The sequence below is a fragment of the Hemitrygon akajei genome, chromosome 23, assembly GCF_048418815.1.
Source record: "Hemitrygon akajei chromosome 23, sHemAka1.3, whole genome shotgun sequence".
In the NCBI taxonomy this organism is placed as follows: Eukaryota; Metazoa; Chordata; class Chondrichthyes; order Myliobatiformes; family Dasyatidae; genus Hemitrygon; species Hemitrygon akajei.
In genome coordinates, this window is record NC_133146.1 from 35,701,217 (window position 1) to 35,721,202 (window position 19,986).

A 19,986-nucleotide genomic window follows, 5' to 3' on the forward strand; every position below is an offset into this window, starting at 1 on the left:
GGAAATGCAGGGATGTGTTAGTAAGTTTGCTGATGACACTAAGGTTGGAGGTGTTGTGGATAGTGCGAAGGATGTGGAAACTATAGAAGAGGTGCAGAGGAGATTTACAGGGATGTTGCCTATAATGGGGAGCATGGCTTATGAGAATAGGTTGAGTGAACCCGGTCTTTTCACCTTGGAGCAACAGAGGAGAGCTGACCTGATAGAGGATTATATGATGATGAGAGGCACTGATCATGTGGATAGTCAGAGGCTTTTTCCCAGAGCTGAAATGGCTAACGTGAGAGGGCACAGTTGTAAGGTGTTTGGAAGTAGATACAGAGGAGATGTCAGGGTTAAGTTCTTTACACAGAGAGTGGTTAGTGTGTGGAATGGTCTGTGGGCAACGATGGTGGAGGCAGAGACTCCTGGATAGGTACATGGAGCTAAGAAAAATAGAGAGCTATAGGTATCCCGAAGTGATTTTTAAAGTAAGTAAATTTACGGCACAGCATTGTGGGCCGAAGGGCCTGTATTGTGCTGTAGGCTTTCTATGTTTCTGTGCCAATGGACTCATAATGGAACAAGAAGATGGAAGGGTATAGTGCAAGGATCATGCCTTTGACCTGACCTGGTGCTATACTGATAGCCAAAAGACAACCATGAGCTTGGCTGCTGATAGGTGACAATCCTGTAAGTAAGAGATGGAAATCAGATATGGTTATAGATTAAGTGAGCTATTGTCCCATAAAATTTTCAGGGATGGGGAAGAATGTGAAGGAAGATGCAGAAAAGAGAGAAGAGAGCATATCACCACCAGCTCGGGATCAATCATCTGAAATTTCAAAGAGAGAAGGTGTCGTCGCCAATTAACTGGACACTTGTTCCTCAGTCACCACGGTAGCATAGTGGCTAGCACAGCTGGGGCATTGGAGTTCAGAGTTTCATTCTGATGTCGTGTATAAGCAGTTTTTCCATTCCTCCTCGTGAATACGTGAGTTTCCTCCGGATGCTCCGCTTTTCCTCCCTCATTCCAAAGTCAAACCTGTTAGCAGGCTGATTTGTCAGTGTAAACTGTCCTGCTATTACACTAGGGTTATATAGGTGTGTTGTTGGGTGGTGTGTCTCATTGGGCCAGTAGGGGCTGTTCCATGCTGTATGTCTAAATAAAATATAATTGTACTTCACTTACTTGTGCACAAGGAGAAGAGTGTGTCTCCTGTCACCACACTGTTCTGAAGTCTGTAGATGGGAATGTCATTTTTATACACAATTGACTAGCAGGTACAGATGTTGACCCTTCCTGGTGGCAAAACGTTTTAATCCCATTCTCATTCTGACATCTCAGTCCATGTTCTCCTCTTGAGGCCACCCTCAGGATGGAGGAGCAACACATTACATTCTGTCTGGGCAGCCTCCAATCTGATTGCATGCATATCAATTTCTCCTTCTGGGGTGAAAAAATTCCCACCCCCTTCCCTCTTCTTCTCTTACCCACTCTGTCCTCTTACCTCTTCTCACCTCTCCATCACTTGCCCCTGGGGCCTTTCCTCCTACCTTTTCTCCTCTGGTCCACTCTCCTATCCGATCGGGTTCCTTCCTCTCTAGCCCTTTATCTTTCCGTCCCTCCTGGATTCACGGACCACATTCTAACTGTTCTCCCTTCTCCACACCCCACATTTTTAAAAATCTGGCGTCTTCCCCCTTTCCTCTCCAGACATGAAGAAGGGTGCATCACCTGTATAGCACTGGTCTTCTCACGGGTGACTAGTCGCCACACACTTTGAGAAAATCAAATTACTCTCGGTGCCACTGGGCCATCAGAGGAATCCAGGTATCCAAAGGAGGCAGTGAATAGAAGCCACACACGTTTGGAAATAAGGTTTTGTTTCTAAGATAAAAACTATTCATATGAAATATTTGCACGAGCAAGAACAATTCAAAATTTCAATATTTTGTTTACGTTGCAAATCTTAGATGCCAAATAGATCGAATTCCTTTTTAATTAAAATCAGTGAGATTCCTTTATTACTCCAATCTCTCTAACTCATTAGTTCAACTGTTATTCCCTATTTACAAGCTTACAGTCTAAACTTTCCTTTTTAAACCTCGGACTTCAACTACAACACGGAGTCTTGCCATCTTCAGAAGTTTTCTGATGATTCTGCCACAGTTGGATGCATCAGCAAGGGAGATGAGGGTGAGTACAGGGCTATGGTGGGAAACTTTGTCACATGGTGCGAGCAGAATCATCTGCAGCTTAAAATGAAAAAGTCTAAGGAGCTGGTGTTGGACCTGAGGATGATTAAGGCACCGGAGACCCCTGTTTCCATCCAAGGGGTCAGTGTGGACATGGTGGAGGATTACAGATACCTGGGGATACGAGTGGACAATAAACTGGACTGGTCAAAGAACACTAATGCTGTCTACAAGAAGGGTCAGAGCCGTCACTATTTCCTGAGGAGACTGAGGTCTTTTAACATCTGCCAGACGATGCTGAGGATGTACTATGAGTCTTTGGTGGCCAGTGCTATCATGTTTGCCGTTGTGTGCTGGGGCAGCAGGCTGAGGGTAGCAGACACCAACAGAATCAACGAACTCTTCGTAAGGCCAGTGATGTTGTGGTGGTGGAACTGGACACTCTGACGGTGGTGTCTGAAAAGAGGATGCTGTCCAAGTTGAATGCCATCTTGGACAATGTCTCCCATCCACTCCATAATGTACTGGTTAGGCACAGGAGTACATTCAGCCAGAGACTCATTCCACCGAGATGTAACACTGAACATCATAGGAAGTCATTCCTACCTGTGGCCATCAAACTTTACAACTCCTCCCTCGGAGTGTCAGAAACCCTGAGCCAATAGGCGGGTCCTGGACTTATTTTTGCAATCAAAGTAGAAGACATAGGTGTAGAGTTCGACCTTTTGGCCCATTGAGCCTGCATCACTATTCCATCATGGCCGATTCATTATCCCTCTCAACCCCATTCTCCAGCCTTCTGCCCATAACATTTGACACCTTTATAATGAAGTGCCTATCATCCTCCGCTTTATATATACACAGTGACTTGGCCCCCATGGCCAACTGTGATGCAGCCTGTCAGAATGCTCCTATGGTACATCTATAGCAGTTTTTGTGTATTTATTGATATGTCGAATCTCTCAAATTCTTAATGAAGTATAGTTGCTGTCTTGCCTTCTTTATAATTGCATTGATATGTTGGGACCAGGTTAGGTCCTCAGAGATCTTGAACCCAGGAACTTGACGCTACTCACTCTCTCCACTTCTGATCCCTCTATGAGGATTGGCATGTGTTCCTTCATCTCACTCTTCCTGAGTCCATAATCAGCTCTTTCATCTTACTAACGTTGAGTGCAAGGTAGTTTCTTCGACACCACTCCACTAGTTGGCATATCTCCTCCATCTCAGATTCTACCAACAGTGGTTTAATCATCAGTAAATTTATAGATGATATTTGAGCAATGCTTAGCCCTACAGTCATGGGTATAGAGAGAATAGAGCAGTGGGTTAAGCACACACGCCTGAGGTGCACCAGTGTTGATCATTAGTGAGGAGGAGCTATTATCACCAATCCATGCAGATTGTGGTCTTCCGGTTAGGAAGTTGTGGATCCATTTGCAGAATGAAGTAAGGGAGGGAAAAGGGAATGGGAAATGGAGAAAGAGGTGGTGGAGGAGTGATGGGGGGCATTACCAGATATCGGATATTTGAAAAGTTGATTTTCACGTCATCAGGTTGGAGGCTATCCAAACGGAATATAGGGTGACCTTATGACGACAGTGGAGAAGGCCATGGATGAACGTATGGGAAGTGAAACTGAAGGGACTGGTCACTGGGAGATCCCACATGTTCTGGCAGACAGAGTGTAGGTGCTCAGAGAAACGGTCTCCCGATCTATGTCGGGACTCACCGATGTACAGGAGGCCGCACTGGGAGCACCGAACACAGTAAACAACTTCAACAGGCTCTCAGGTGAAGTGTCGGCTCACCTGGAAGGACTGTTTAGGGTCTTGAATGGTAGTGAGTGAGGAGGTGTAGTGGCAGGTGTAATACCTGTTCGGCTTATAAGGATGAGTTCCAGTAAGGAGATCAGTGGGGAGGGATAAATAGACAAGGGAGTAGCGTTGGGAAAATCCCTCTGGAAAACAGAAGGTGTGGGCAGGGAAAGATCTGCCAGTGTTACGAATGTGCCACAACTCTGAGGGGCCGAAGGGTACAAAGTCGCCCCCTCCTTTTTGAGAATCGCAAGATCGCTATTAATTCGGGTCTGGGATCCAGGAAATGAGAGAGAGACACGCGGAATCCACAAGGTTTGGAATGTGTCCTGGCCTCAGCGAAACAAAACCATTGATAACGGCTGTTGTCTCTTGGAGACGGAATTGTGTATTGAGTACTGTACTATTCACTGAAGCCCCTCGGGGGACGACCAGAGTGGGCTGGTTGAGGGATTGCATCATTCCTACCTGATTGACTTCTGAGACCCTGTGAGTAAGGATAGAAGAGGGTCTGAGGAACAACCCCTTTAGACGCACCAGGAGAAACGCTGGAAATCCTGTGACAGCGTTTAATAGCGCCAACTCCTGTGCGTCCTTCCCTTACCTCGGATTGGCGGGCTCACGACGGAAGAACGGCTTTAGCTAAAGAAGAGGCCACAAGTGAACGGCCACACCAATGAGACTAGGACGGATCGAAATCATAAAAGGAAAGCCGGCAAGTTTTTCTCCCAAAACTCTCTCTCTCTCCAACTATTGCAAACCCAGCGGTCCCCAAAGGCTGCAGCCTGCATGAACTGAGTGACGTTTATATTTCCATCGGACAATACATTATCCCCTAGACAACGATAGAGCTTATTTCTTATTGATTATTATTATACCTGCACTTTTAGATTTAATATTGATGACATATATTATCTGTTTATTTGCATTGATATTATTTTTGTGTATTTTTACCAATAAATACTGTTAAAAATAGTATCATCAGACTTCAACGGACCTCTCTATCTTTGCTGGTAAGTGACACAGTTCGTAACACTAGGTGGTGGAAACCGTTGAAGGTGGTGAAAGTTTTGAAGAATTATGTGCTGGACATGAAGGCTGGTTGGCTGGTAGGTGAGGACAAGAGGAACCCTATCTCTGGTAGGGTGATGGAACGACGGGGTAAGAGTAGATGTGCTGCTTGACCTCACAAACAAGTCTCCGGATCCAGAAGGTTCTGCATCAGCACTCACTGTAGTCCCTGGACCCCAACGGCAACAAAACTAAGCAGTACTGTGTCATTGTGCATGCATGCAGTGGAATGTTATGAGTAGAGTTATTTGAGGACAAGTATGATTTATTCCAGGGTAAATATAATTTGTTTTATAACTTAGACAAAAATTGTGCTATGCAACAGAATTTCTAGGCACATGAATGATAGAGGCAAGCCATTTTTTTTCAGAACTGCTCTTTGTCGCACATTAGTTACACTCATGAGATCACTATAGGCCTTACTGCACTGTGTTGAGGTACTATGGACTACCTCTATCACCGCACTACACTGTCCTCTAGGGGACGCTACCCTACTCTCTGGGGTGAAGGGGTGTGTGCGGTTTAATGTAGAACAATCTTGTTCATCCAGTCCAGATTTCAAATTAGAGATTTCCAAGAAACCAGGGGCCCTTGCTGGCTCTGAGAACATCACTGTTACCAATGTCTCTGTCTTCCTTCCACAGAACTCTGGGAAGGGGAAATGCAGGGAAACACAAATAGTTAAAAGACTGTCTGAGATGTTGCCAGGTATGAAGAGTGGACAGATAGAAGATCAGCCAAGCAGGTTGGGTCTGATGGGCCAAGTTATTTATCACTGTTGCTATCCCAGCATGCCTTTGTACGGAATTGGATACTGAGAGCACTGTATCAGCCTTCATTGTTGTTTCAGTGGCATCATTTCTTGGAGAAAGCTGGTTTCCTTTCTAGGATAAGTTTGTATTCACCATCAGGAAATTGCTGTCAATCTGTTAGAGCAGGAAATTAGAACACAGGACACACTTCTCCATCGACTCAACATTAAAAGTCCATCTGAAGCTGTGAAAGAAATTAAAAGAACGATATTTCAAATGAACATAATGAGTTACAGAACACCATAAATTCTCCTGTATTTGTATTTTATTTCTTAACCAAGCACAGAAGCTTGATTTTGGAAGTATGCCAAATGCATTGCTGTAACTGTACCTGGAGCTCAGTGTTGGTGTTGTGCATTCATAGGCACATCATTAAAGGCAGATCAGGCTGCTTGTGTCGAAAGTAAAGCAGAGTTATTATTTCAGGCCAGTAAGCTTTCATTGCAAAAAATTATCTCCCAGTTAAACAGATCACAGCCCAGTCACTTGTTTCAACAACTTCAGACAAAAAAGCATATCCAGTACTGTCTGTTATTATTGAGACATGGAGTGTCTGCAACACTTTCTGTACCATTTTGGATGGTCAGCAGTTCCACGACTGGTGAGAGGGAGATGTCAGACAATCTCAGTGTCACACAGACAAAAGTAGGCCTTTGGCCCATCATTGCTGCCACATGATTGGCCGATCGGATATTGACATCAACGAGCAGGTGTTCAAGTGTACAACTGGACATAGAGGTAATCATTCAAATATGAAATAAAAGTAACTTCCATTTCAGGTCAATATATGTACAAATTGAAATTTATTCATGTGTTTAAAGTTTGGTGGACTCTCGGCTTTGTTACAAGTAATGACGTGAAGAAAAATGATCATTTATGAAGTGATCAATTTCATGAATTTTCTTCACTTGCAGCAGCACACAAAGAGATTTGTTGAAAGAGAAGCTCGATCAGCTTCAGTGTCACTTCACGTGGGGCCCTCAGAAGGGAACCATTGACTTGGAAGATGTGATGTACAGATTGCAAGATGCTAGAAATCTCGGCGTGAAATATCAAGCCACGTGTCACAACCCAACTCACTTTCGTGAATTGACTGCTGGAAAACAATAAACAAGCCATTCAGAACTTCAATGAAACTCTCGCTATCCTGCATTTTGCCAGAAATCTAAGTTGTTTAATCAATATTACTTTGGAAAGGCACTTGAGCAATGTATAATATCAGCTATTGAACCACAACTGGATTTTGCAGTTATAAGTGTAAGAAATGGAGAGTATTCCAAAGTGAAGGTGATGTAGTGTAATCTTTTGAAATTAAATGATATTCATCCAGTAAATCTTTCCTAAATGTTCAATAAAGCTGAAATTTGTAAATATACTTTCTTTACAATATACACAGTATACGATCTGTTATTTCTTGCTGATGGAAAATGCATGCGGACAGTATTTACACAGTTTTTGCTCAGATTGGGGTGCGGGTGGTCGATACATCCTGGCTCTCTCAGTCTGGTGGGACCCAAGCCCTGGATGTACGGAGTTCGAGAAAGGTGGTTTTCTCACCACCGAATACATTGGCTTATTAGTGAGAGGCTAACCAGTCGTGTATCTGGAAATGTCTGCTCAAACAGGGTTTCATTTATATCAAGATACAGTGCAGAACGGGTCCTTCCAGGAAATGATCCACACTGCCCAGCAAATACTTATATAACACAGGCCAAATCACAGGGCAATTTAAAATGACCAGTTAACCCATGAACTGTGCGTCTTTACACAGTGGGAGAAAACTGGAGCACCAGGAGGAAACTCGGAGAGAATATACAAACTCCTTACAGGTGCTGCCAGAATTGAATCTGAACTCCGAACGGCCCGAACTGTAATAGTATCGTACAAACCGGGTTGCTATGATGGCAACCATTTATGAAAGCATGATTATGAAATAGAAACTTTGTTATTATGATTCCCAGTCCTTGTGCTTCATTGAAGATTACTCACTCCAGTATTCAGAAACAAAAGTGTGTTTTGGGCATTTAAGTCTAAAGAAACCAACTCTGAAAATCACGATGAGTCTTCGTATGAGATTCCTTCACTGCAGGAGACACGAAGGTAAATGGTGTTATGGAGAGCGCAGAAGAGAAAGGCGCTTACTGACCATTCAGGATACAAGAGGAAGAGTGTGTACTTGTTTGAGAGAATGTATAGTGTTTGTAAGTGTGTTTGTGTTCATTAAGATTAATTTTGAAAGGTTGATATAGTGCACTTTTATACAATAGGCATCATAACTAAGTGGCACAGAAGTGGAAGATTGCACAGTACATACCATGTGGTTTTAAGTATGTACTGTTTAATTGTCTTTTCTTGTCTTGTCCATACCGCACCAACCACCGCCACTGGGCTATAAATGTGCAGGAGCAGTGTGTGGAATTTTTATCCATCCCTCATATTTTCAATTAGTTTGGAGATTTCTGAGGGAGAGGTTATACCCTCTGGGGAATGATAATGCCCGTGGTTCAGAGAGCTGATGAGCCTGCCATGGATTATGCAGAGCGTAAATATCAAGCATATGAGGAACACTCCGGTTGGAAAATCCAGGGATGGCTGATCCAGTCCACATGAAAATGCAGAATGAAGGCCTGAGCTCAACCCACCAGGAAATTTTAGTTTTAGGGACAGTTGTGGGATCGAACTATTCCACCAGAGATAAATCAGAGGGGGAGGAAATGAGGTCATAAAGTGGCTGTAGTGGATGTAGCTACTATGAAGACACAGTGGACATGCTTTCTGTGCCAGCAAGTAGGGCACCTGGCAAGGGAATGCCCAAATAGACATAGATTGGTAAAGGTGATGGCACAGTATGTTACAGCTAAGGCCTACCAGGGCATAGTTGGACAATGTGTCTGACAAAACAGAGAAAAGTGTGAAAATCACCCATCAAAACAGGCAGGAATGACAGCAGCGCTTTCTCTGCCTGACCAGATTTTTAAGTTGGTGAAGTCAGCATCCAGGTCAGACAAATAGCTGGTGGCTGCATCCATTGTTAATACTGGTCACCCACGGATGTACGCAAGCAGTTACTTTGTATACTAGCAATGTGATATGCCTGTGAACACAGGGCTATCAGTGAATAACTGATCCAGCTTTGCCAGTGGCTGGGGAGATGATTTACATTACGAGTGTGGAGGTGAATGAATGAGGGCAGAGAGAAGGGAGCCTCACTTACTTGAGATTGAGAGATCACAGTGATGCGAGCACAGATATCTGGATCCGTTAAATTTAATGTGATCTGTTTCCAGACTTTCAGACAACTGGAAAAGGCAAATGGTTTCCTTGGCTGCGTAAGTCTAGGGAAGACACTCTCCGGTCCCGCCCACCTCGTGAGATTGAGACGGCTTCTCCCACCCCAAACCCCAGTTTGTGACGATGCTGTGTAATTTGCTACCCTGTTACAAATTAGTGTCATGAAATTATAGACAGTACACTGTACAGACATACAACCCTGCAAACACCCATTTCAGGGAGGTAGCACCACCACCCCGCCCCCACAACCCCATATCCACCCCACCCCCGGTGCACCTCCTAGAGTGTATGCATACAGGATATTTGATAATGAAAGAACGCAACAATTTGATCACATACTGAAACTATATACACACAGTTATATATATATATATGTATTTCTATATACTTCTATTACTTGTTGTGTAGATTGTTGGCAGTCTCAATGCTATAGCTCATCTCTAATGCAAATAGCTTTTCTATTTCTTTTGCAAAGTTTCTTGTACTGTGATGTGGCTTGTTTGGCAGATTTGAGCAGTTTGCCAGAAATCTCAACATCATAGCAGTCTGTGTCAATGAATATGTTAATATTGCAAGATATCAGATTGACAAGTGTTTTGTTAGACTGCTGACTTCTGAATTCTGTCTTAATGTGACGCGCCATGCTGAATTCCCTTTCTACAACACAATTAGAATTTGGCAGCACCAAAAACAGCTTCATCAACTGGCAGGGCTCTTCGAATCCCAACTGCCCTGTGCTCACAGATTTTACTTTGGACAGTGAAAGAGAGAGAGAGAAGTCGATTGTAAAGCCCACCCACATAAATAAATTTCTGGGATATTGTATATAATTTGCAGGGATTAGGGAGCGGCTATCAATATGCAGGAGACTCTCGGTACTTCTGGGAGAGGTGGGATGTCTGACTGTATATGATTAAAGGAATTATATTTATGAATTTTAACTAAAGACTTAGGAAAGAAGAAACAAATGTTAAAACAAGAATAACAAAAAGTAAAGAGCCCATTCTAATGAAAGTCAAATGTGCACAAGTTGGAGCTCATCTTGAACTTCTCTGCTGAGAACACGCGCTGGGCTTCGGTCAGCGTAAAAGCCCACACCACCCTTCAAACATCGCTCATGATCTATCCCGAGCAAATGAGTCTACCACTGGATCGTATGCTATGCCCAGATCTCCCCAGCATCTTCTCTCTCCATCTCCCACCGAACACAAGCCCAAAACCAAACTTATTGTCCCTCACCAAGAAAACCTCCCACTAATTGGATGGCAGACATTCCACAACATCACTTGTCTTCATCAATAACCCAAACAGACTGAAAGCAGAACAAACAGCTCTTACAGAACTGATAAATGAAATACCTACAGCATAACAGTATACGACGGGTGATGATAAGTTTGTGTCCGAAGGTCCGAAGTAAGAAGGAATCAATTTTAGAAAACCTGGCACATTTATTTTTCACCATAGTCTCCTCCTACATTTACACACTTAGTCCAGCGGTCGTGGAATATACGGATCCCTTCTTTGTAGAGTTCCTAAAAGCTGTTAGTCCCAGTCCCGACAATGCTGATTAAAATTCATTTCAGTCTCTGTGGTGTGGATGTGAATCAGAGGGTGTGAAGGTTGTGTGCAGTTTCAAAGAAAGCATTGTCCATACATTGAAATTATGGAGCTGTCTATTGATGTTTGACACATAAAATATCGAGATCCACGTTGGGCCAGCAGAACTTTCCAGCGAAGGCATCTCTACATGATGCTTGCTGTACCTTGTTTTGTCTAATAAAGAAACTGTTTTGTATCTACCGGTGATTGTCTCCGGTGATTTCATTCACACAACACCCTGGTGCTACATAGACCAGCCTATCTGGGGGACTCCTGACTCTTTGAGGCCTCCTTATCTCATCATCTACATCTTCAGTTTCAGACACTCCTTGGGATACTTCTCAGGCAGAACCACCTGGGAAAGCTGAGGCCTGTCCGGAGGCGATGTGACCCGGTGTAGGATCTGGTTCCTCAACTCCAGTCTGGGCCATTCTCTCAGTAGTAGAGACACAGCAGAGTGTTTCATATTTTCTGTTTGGGTCACGTCTCCTTTCGCAGTCGCTGACCAAACAGTACTAATACACGGGTCATCTCGCTGACCAGCTGCCACTTCCTGGGGCTCAATTCTGGCAACTGCTTTGTCTTCAGAGCAGTCAGGATGCAGTAAGCTTGTGGAATGGCACCATCAGAACCTCCCAAATGATCTACCGCTCGATTCTGTCCTTGCCTTTCCTGCACCTTCCCGTGATGGAAAACTGGCCGATGGCTTTCACTCCAATGGCAGGAAAGCGCTCCCACTCTCCGTCCCCGTCCAGCCCGTCATGCGCACATTGGGCCAATGCTTCGACATCAGTGTTTCTGCTTCCCAGACGGTACTTCAGACTGAAATCATAGGCAGACAACACCGACAACCACCGATGGCCTGTGGCATCCAATTTCATTGAGGTCAGGATATAAGTTAATGGGTTGCTGTCCGTTCTTACCTCGAATTTGGCACCATATAGATATTCACTTAACTTTTGCACCACTGCCCATTTCAATGCCAGGAACTCCAACTTGTGCGTGGGATAGATTTTCTCTGCGGGTGACACACTCCAGCTAACGAATGCTACAGTTCTCATCCCTGTGCCCTGATCCTGATATAGAACACCGCCTAAGCTCTCTCTGCTGGCATCTGTGAGCAATACATGCGGCATCCGGGGGTCTGCGAAAGCTCACACTGGCTCTTTTGTCAGCAGATCCTTCAGCAACTGAAAGGACTCTTCATATTTCACATCCCATCTTACCACAAAAGGCTCTGAAGTGCTAAGATAATCTCTACCATCCACTCCTTTCTTGCTCCCTTCCTTCCCCAATGGAGGGTCAATGCACAGAAGCTGATCTGAACGGTGACTCACTTTAGAGCAGTCTATCACGAACCTCCGATAGTACCCACAGAACCCAAGGAACGAGCACATGGCACTCACAGTCTGTGGTCTTGGCCATGTGGTCACCGCCTCTATCTTTGACGGATCCGTAGCTACTCCATCCCATCCCCAACATAGAGTTGGCAGAGGTCTTGCAAAACTGGCACTTGTCTGGGGAAAGCTTTAACACTTCAGATTTCAAGCAGCCTAGCCCCATCAGTAGCCTCACTTCATGTTCCTCCAAGGTGAACCCAAACACTATGAGTTCATCCAGATACACCAATACCTCAAGCAATTTCATATTACCCACTGTTTTCTCCATGACACACTGGAAAGTGCCAGGGGCTCCAGCTATGTCCTGGAACATCTTTCAAAATGGAAGAATCCCAGTGGACATATAAATGCTGCCTTCTCTTTGTCAGCCTCACTCATGGGGATCTGGTAATACCAACTCCTCAAGTCCAGCACACTGAAAAACCTCACACCATTCAGACAGGCCTGCTCGCTCTTGATTCTCAGGTCTGTATACCGGTTGTGGACTGTACGTCTGTTCAGAGTCCGATAGTCCACACACATCTGTACCTTCCCCTTCTTTTTAATGGCAACCACCATTGGAGAAGCGTAAGGGTTTCTGAACACAGTGATGACCCCAGCTTCCTTCAACTTCTGCAGATGCTGCCAAATGTCCTTCACCTCTGTAGGAGCCAGTCGCCGTGACCTTTCTCAGAACGGGGTGTCCTCTGTCACCTGGATGATGTGGCGGGTGCCCTTGGAACAACACATCTTCCAGCTTCAACAGGAAAAAGACATCTTCCAGCTTCAACAATTTCTCTGTGAACCTCTCCTTCCAATCTCCAGATACCGGGGAATCCCCAAAGTTGAATGACTCGGCAGTTAACTTTCCTCTTTCCGGAAAGAGTTTCTCCCCGGCTTGTCTCACGACCCCAAGCCTCACACTCCTCTTTGCCCTCATGGTGGGCTTCACCCCTCAGAGCATTCTCAGCTTTCGATAGCTAGGACCCTCAGTCTGTGCACTGGGACATTTTTTCGCCAGAGAGGTAAGGGTGATAGTAATTCTGAATTCTCCTTCTTCGCTGGGGACTCATTAGACATTTCAAATCAGACCACTCCTTCCCCTTGCTCCTCAGGAAGGGGAGCAACCTGTCTTTGAAGACCCCGGCCCCAGCTACGGGAGACTCAGCTTGTGATTTGGCATGATCGCCTACACTCCCCTCATCCCAGAAAGTATGGACAGCACACGACCCCCCTCCCCCGGGACCCCAAAAGGACCAGACAGTTCAACTGCCATTATGTCAGTGCTACTATGAACTCAAACAAAATCCTTGCCTGCAATTTTATCAAACCTCCGCTCAGTCCCTGTATCATCCATAACCACGTATCATAATCACTTTACGGACAATAGTTTTACCCAGACTTAAACACACAACCCACCGGATCAATTCTCAGGGCAATTACAAAGCATCCAACGATCTCGATCCTGGACGCGTCCCCACAATGAATCACCCTGGTTTCCTTGGCTGCGTAAGTCTAGGGAAGACACTCTCAAGTCCCACCAAACTCGTGAGATTGAGATGGCTCATTCCAGCCAAAAACACGATTTGTGTGGAAGCTATGTAATTTGCCAACCTGTTACAAATTAGTGCCACGAAATAACAGAAAGTACACTGCATACAATTAAAGGAATTATACTTATGAATCTTAAATTAATTTAACTGATTGTAGGGATGTCTTACAGCGGATTGAAAAGATTAAGCATATAGACATTAAGAAAGAGAACGTGCTGGAGCTTTTGGAAAGTATCAAGTTGGATAAGTCTCCAGACCGGATGAGATGTACCCCAGGCTAATATGGGAAGCGAGGGAGGAGATTGCTGAGCCTCTGGAGATGATCTTTGCATTATCAATGGGGACGGGAGAGGGTCTGGACAACTGGAGGTTTGCAGATGTTGTTCCATTATTCAAGAAAGGGAGTAGACATAGCCCAGTAAACTATAGACCAGTGAGACTTAATTCAGTGATTAGTAAGTTGTTGGAAAAGGTCCTGGGAGGTTCAATTTATAAAGATTTGGAGAGGCATAATATGATGAGGAATAGTCAACATGGCTGTGTCAAAGGCAGGTCGTGCCTTACATGCCTGACTGAATATTTTGAGGATGTGACTAAACACATTGACGGAGGTAACACAGTAGATATAGTGTATATGGATTTCAGCAAGGCATTTGATGAGGTACTCCATGGAAGGCTTATTGAGTAAGTAAGGATGCATTGGATCTAAAGGGACCTTCCTTTGTGGATCCAGAATTGGCATGCTCACAGAGGGCAAAGTGTGGTCGTAGATGGGTCATATTCTGCATGGATGTCAGTCTCCATGTGGAGTGCCTCAGGGATCTGATCTGGGTCTCCTTCTCTTAGTCATTTTCATAAATGACCTGGATGAGGAAGTGAAGGTTGGGTTATTAAATTTGCAGATGACACAAAGGTTGGGGGTGTTGTGGATATTGTGGAAGAGTGTCAGAAGTTACAGCGGGACATCGATAGGATGCAAAACTGGGCGGAGAAGTGACAGATTGAGTTCAACCCAGATAAGTTTGGTGTGGTTCATTTTGATAGGTCAAATATGATGGCAGAATCTACTATCAAATGTAAGACTCTTGGCAGTGTGGAGGATCAGAGGGATCTTGATGTCTGAGTCCATAGGGCACTCAAAGCTGCTGCGCAGGTTGACTATGTGGTTAAGAAAGCATACGGTGTATTAGCCTTCATCAACCGTGGGATTGATTTTAAGAGCCGAGAGGTGATGTTACAGCTGTATAGGACCCTGGTCAGACTCCAGTTGGGGTACTGTGCTCAATTCTGGTCACTTCACTGAAAGGAAGGACGTGGAAACTATAGAAAAGGTGCAGAGGAGATTTGGCTGGATTGGGAAGAATGCCTTATGAGAATAGGTTGAGTGAACTCTGCCTTTCCTTCTTGGAGAGGTATAGGTTGAGTGGTGACCTAATAGAGGGGTATAAGATGATCTGAGGCATTGATCGTGTGAATAGTCAGAGGGTTTTTCCTAGAACAGAAATGGCTAACATGAGAGGGCACAGTTTTTAGGAGTTGAAAGTAGGTACAGAGGAGATGTCAGGGGTAAATTTTTTACACAGTGTGGTAAGTGTGTACAACGGGCTGCTCCAATGGTGACGGAGGCAGATACAATGGGGTCATTTAAGAGACTCCTGGATAGGTACATTGAGCTCAGCAAAATAGATGGCTATGGGTAACCCTAGGTAGTTTTCAGGTAAGGACATGTTCGGTACAGCATTGTGGACTGAAGGGCCTGTATTGTGCTGTAGGTTTTCTATGTTTCTATGGTAAAGTGTTAGTAAGAATAACAGAAAGAAAAGGGCCCATTCTAATTAAACAGGCAAATGTGCACAAGGTGCAGCTCATCCTGAACTTCTCTGTTACTCACACGCTGGGCCATTGGTCAGCATGAAATCACACACCACCTTCTGAGCGTCACTCACAATCCATCTCGAACAAACAGGTCTACCACTGGATCGTACGCTATGACCAGTTCTCACCAGCATCTTCTCTCTCCATTTCCTACCAAACACAAGCCCAAGACCTACCTTATTGTCCCTCACCAAGAAAACCTCCCACTAATTGGATGGCACACATTCCACAACATCACTTATCTTCATCAATAACCCAAACAGACTGAAAGCAGAACAAACAGCTCTTACAGAAATGATAAATGAAATACCGACAGTAAAGATGTCAACCAGGGCAGTACAATTGTGACCATAATTGCAGATTGCTTATAATTAGAAAAAGGGAAAATTATAATTATTTGAAAACAAATGGTCTGAACAACCCATTACACTGGCATTTTGCTGACACGTAGATTATTTCTATGGCTAAGCAATGCTGAAGCAGAAAATTCTTCCAAATTATTTTTAATTGCCTCACTGTTATCAATAGAGTTTGAATTTGAGTTTCTGGTGATAATCAGGAAGTAATGGATAGTATAAAGGGTTGTCCGGTCGAACATCAGACGCAACAACGGAGACTCAGCAGAAGAAGAACCGCACAAACTGAGAAAGAGCACAAATTGCTTTCCATCCAACGAACATCATGAGGTAAAAGACATTTCCTTGCAGTTTATCTTTATGTACAGATTATTATAGAGGAGGTGGTTTACGAAAATTAGTGGATCAGAGTGCAATAACTTTGAAAAATCCAGAGTGGACACACACAGGCTAACACGGTAGTTAAATGATGAGACTGTAGGGTGATCCCTATGTTACTCTGCTGGGGTGGAAAAGTTCCTGACTTCTTAAGAGCCTTCTGTTCTGTCTGATCACCAGATCCAAGAGCAAGTTCAAAGGATCATAAATAATCCTTACTCACGTCAGGAGAGGCAAGAGGAGTAGGAGAGTAGGAGTCTGATCAAGTTGGTTTATCTGCACTTGTCTTCCTCAGACAGGGGTCTTTGGTGGAATACGACTGAGAACAATGACATCATTTGAAAAACATAGCAGTCAGGGTAATCACTTTACCACAAATTGATTTCCACGGTAATTTGTAAGGAATGTGGACATTCTCTCTGTGACTGTGTGCGTTTCCCCTGGGTACTCGACTGTCATCCTACATTACAAAGATGTACGGGTTAGGGTTAGTGAGTATTTGGTGTCAGAAACGAGCTGACACACTTGCCGACTGTCCTGCACAATTCTTTTTGATCTGATATGATGCCAAACAATGCATTTCACTGTATGTTTTAATGTACATGTGACAAAGAAAGTTCATCTTTAATCTTCAAAATTTTTAGAAGTAGGAGTTGACTCAACTCTGCCATACACTACAGCCGTGTAGATTTGAGCACGTTGGAGCCTATGGGGTGCATTCAGTACTGAGGTAATACACCAGAGGAACATGCTACTCTAAACTGTCATAATTTCCAGCCCCTAGCGGCTTTCAGGACAGAATGGAGAAGCTGCATCCACAGTGCGGCAAATTCATCTCCTTTGGGAGAAAGCAGGAAGCAGAGTTGATCTCAGAGTAGGGTTAAAGGTTGGCACAACATGTTCTATATTCTATGCTGGTCTATGTTCTTTCAGAAATGTGCAGCAGGATCAGGGGACATTGCTCATGCAATTGTTCTGTGAACTGGTCTGGCAACTCGTAAATTGCCAGACTTCAGTGGACTTCATGGAACAGCTTTATCTCACTAATGTTATTGAAGTTCTCAATCTTCTAGACATTGAGTCTGAGTACTGGTGGCTGTCTGGGGAAAAACACCACTTCTCTGTACCGAGATCTGGAGCTATGCTCAGGCTGCTGGCAAAAAAACAAAAGTCTGCAATAGTGGGAGAGCTCAACGTCTGGTAATAAAACCAAGTCCACCATCAGTGTAACAAAGCAACAGATCAGCGGCCTTGGTTGTTCAGGAGACACATTTCCATCTTCATCACATGAATCAATTCTTCATATTGGGTTACTGATCTGAAACATTCACCTTCCTCAGATGCAGACTGAAGGCTGAGCATTTCCAGGTTTTCAATGCCATAATTATAAAATAAATCTTTAAAAGGCAGCTTTGACACAGTTAGTAAATCTGCTGTTTATGGGATTGCAGGTCAGACCTGCATCAAGTGATCTGAGATGGAATTCATGATTATGTTTTTTCTCTCTTTAGCAGAACATCGAGAGATTTATTGAAAGAGAAGCTCAATCAGCTGCAGTGTCACTTCACGTGGAGACCACAGAAAGAAACTATTGACTTGGACGATCTGATGCTCAAATTGCAAGATTCTCTGACATTGGGTGTAAAATATCAAGCTGCCTCGTATAACCATCTTGCTTTTGTAAACTGTCTGCAGGGTAATTTTGAAGAAGCCATTGAAAACTTAAAGGAAGCTGAAAAGATTCTGAGGGAGGAGTACAAAGATGGATTTAAAAGAAGAAGCATCATCACCTATGGAAACTTTGCCTGGGTGCATTACCACATGGGACAACTGACCGAGGCCCAGTCCTATCTTGACAAGCTGGAGATGATCTGTAAACCGCTCAGTGATGGCCCTCGCTATACAGCAATGATACCCGAGGTGTACGGGGAGAAGGGATGGTCATTGTTGAATTCTGCTGCTGAATACTATGAGGAGGCAAAGGAATGTTTTGCAAAGGCTCTGGAGCAAGATCCTGACAACACTGAGTGGATAATGGGATATGCAACTGCACTTTCTCGTCTGGAATCAATGTCTGGAACCCCAGAGAGTCGTGATCAGAGTCAGTCAGTGAAGTATTTCCGACGAGTACTGGAACTTGATCCAAATGATGCTGTGGCCATGGTGCTGTTGGCTCTAAAACTGCAGAGGTTAAGGCAAAATGAGGAAGCAAATGAATTAGTTGAACAAGCTTTGCAGAGGACCTCTGATCTTCCATGTGTGCTTCGCTATGCTGCAAAATATTATAGACAAAGGGGATCTGTGGAGAAAACAATCGAGCTCCTGAAAAAAGCATTAGAACTATCTCCATACTCTTGTTTCATACACCACCAACTTGGATTGTGCTACAGAAGTAAGCTGGTATACTCTCGTAGCAGATATCGTCGCAATCTTGAATTTCAGCAGAAAGCTGAGTTGATCAATCTGTGCAAGTATCACTTTGAAAAGTCTTTTCAGCACCGTCGAAGGTCAGCTATTCAACCACAGCTGGACTTTGCACAGATCTGCATAACAAGTGAGGAATATTCCAGAGCAGAGGAGACTTACCATAGATTAGTGGAGTTAGTGGACATTCGTCCAGAGAATATGCAGCGTATATGTCTGGAAGCTGGGTTATTTGAACTGTACCAGAAGAAATCTGAAACAAATGCTGTTCGCCTCTTCCTGAAAGGAGCAAAAATTGAATGTAACTCAAGTGAATGGGAAGAATGTTGCATGAATTTGGAGAAGTGGGCAGATAGGAAACTTAGAATAAATGCACATGATAGCAAGGCTCTTGGTATTAAAGCAATTCTGTATCAGCTGAAAGGAATCAAGGGTAAAGCAACTGAATACTTTGAGAAAGCCTTGAAGTTTGATCCTGGCAATGAGGAATATGTGAGTGCTCTTTCTCAATTAACATCTGAGCACCACTGGGATGTTTAAAAGATGCATTTCCATCTGAACTGAGGATAGGTTTGGTGGAGTGTTGCTTTACCAGTTATATCCTTTTAGCACCTTCTCATACTCATTAGTATTCAATTTGCAAAATTGGTCCCTTTGTAACTGGATCAAACTATTCTGTTTCTTTTAAATATATGAATTCCCCAAGTACCCTGAACAAACTGAATTTAATTGTGCTTCTCTGGACACTGGAAAAATGGGATTTCGGATACTGCAGCAAGTGGAGTTAACTGAGAAATCAAAAATTTTTCAACATTGGTTGTTTCAAATTTTAATCTTCAAATGTATTTTATTTTTCAAATATATGGAGTTTGATTTTATCTTAAAGATCTTTGTAAAATATCCTGTAAGGATGTGTTTGGTAATTAAAGCTTCAAAGCAGAAGTTGGTCTTGTCTTGACAAAATGAAACGAAAATGAGCAACAAATCCTTAACAGCATGATTCCAACCTGCTGAGTGTGGTGTTGGAGTGGCTTGGAAGGGGAATGACTGGGAAGTGAAAGTGGAGGGGCTTTGGGGATCACTAATGAAATTTCAAAAAGATAATGTTTTTAACAAAATATGATCAGAGTTTTCATTCATAATAATTAACAACCTAGACAATGTATCTGCAAAATTCCAAACAACCTTGGGTCTGCATGTCAAAAGCAAACACGAGGAAATCTGCAGATGCTGGAAATTCAAACAACACACAC

The 19,986-nt window shown here is 43.7% G+C and overlaps 1 protein-coding gene across 1 annotated transcript; it reads left to right on the forward strand.

The window, feature by feature from the left end:
* Positions 1-3,622: 3,622 nt before the first annotated feature.
* Positions 3,623-19,273, forward strand: LOC140715034 (interferon-induced protein with tetratricopeptide repeats 1-like). The gene is made up of 4 exons (XM_073026761.1): positions 3,623-3,627; positions 6,793-6,891; positions 17,243-17,509; positions 17,821-19,273. Exons 1-4 carry the CDS (start codon positions 3,623-3,625, stop codon positions 19,271-19,273), a joined length of 1,824 nt encoding a protein of 607 aa, XP_072882862.1.
* Positions 19,274-19,986: the final 713 nt, after the last annotated feature.

What these genes read in the sequence shown, in the direction of transcription:
- LOC140715034 (XM_073026761.1), top strand. An exon ending in ATTGACTTGGAAGATGTGAT is followed by an intron (nt 6,892 to 17,242) that starts GTACAGATTGCA and finishes ATGTTCTTTCAG; the next exon opens with AAATGTGCAGCAGGATCAGG. An exon ending in GTGGGAGAGCTCAACGTCTG is followed by an intron (nt 17,510 to 17,820) that starts GTAATAAAACCA and finishes TTCTCTCTTTAG; the next exon opens with CAGAACATCGAGAGATTTAT.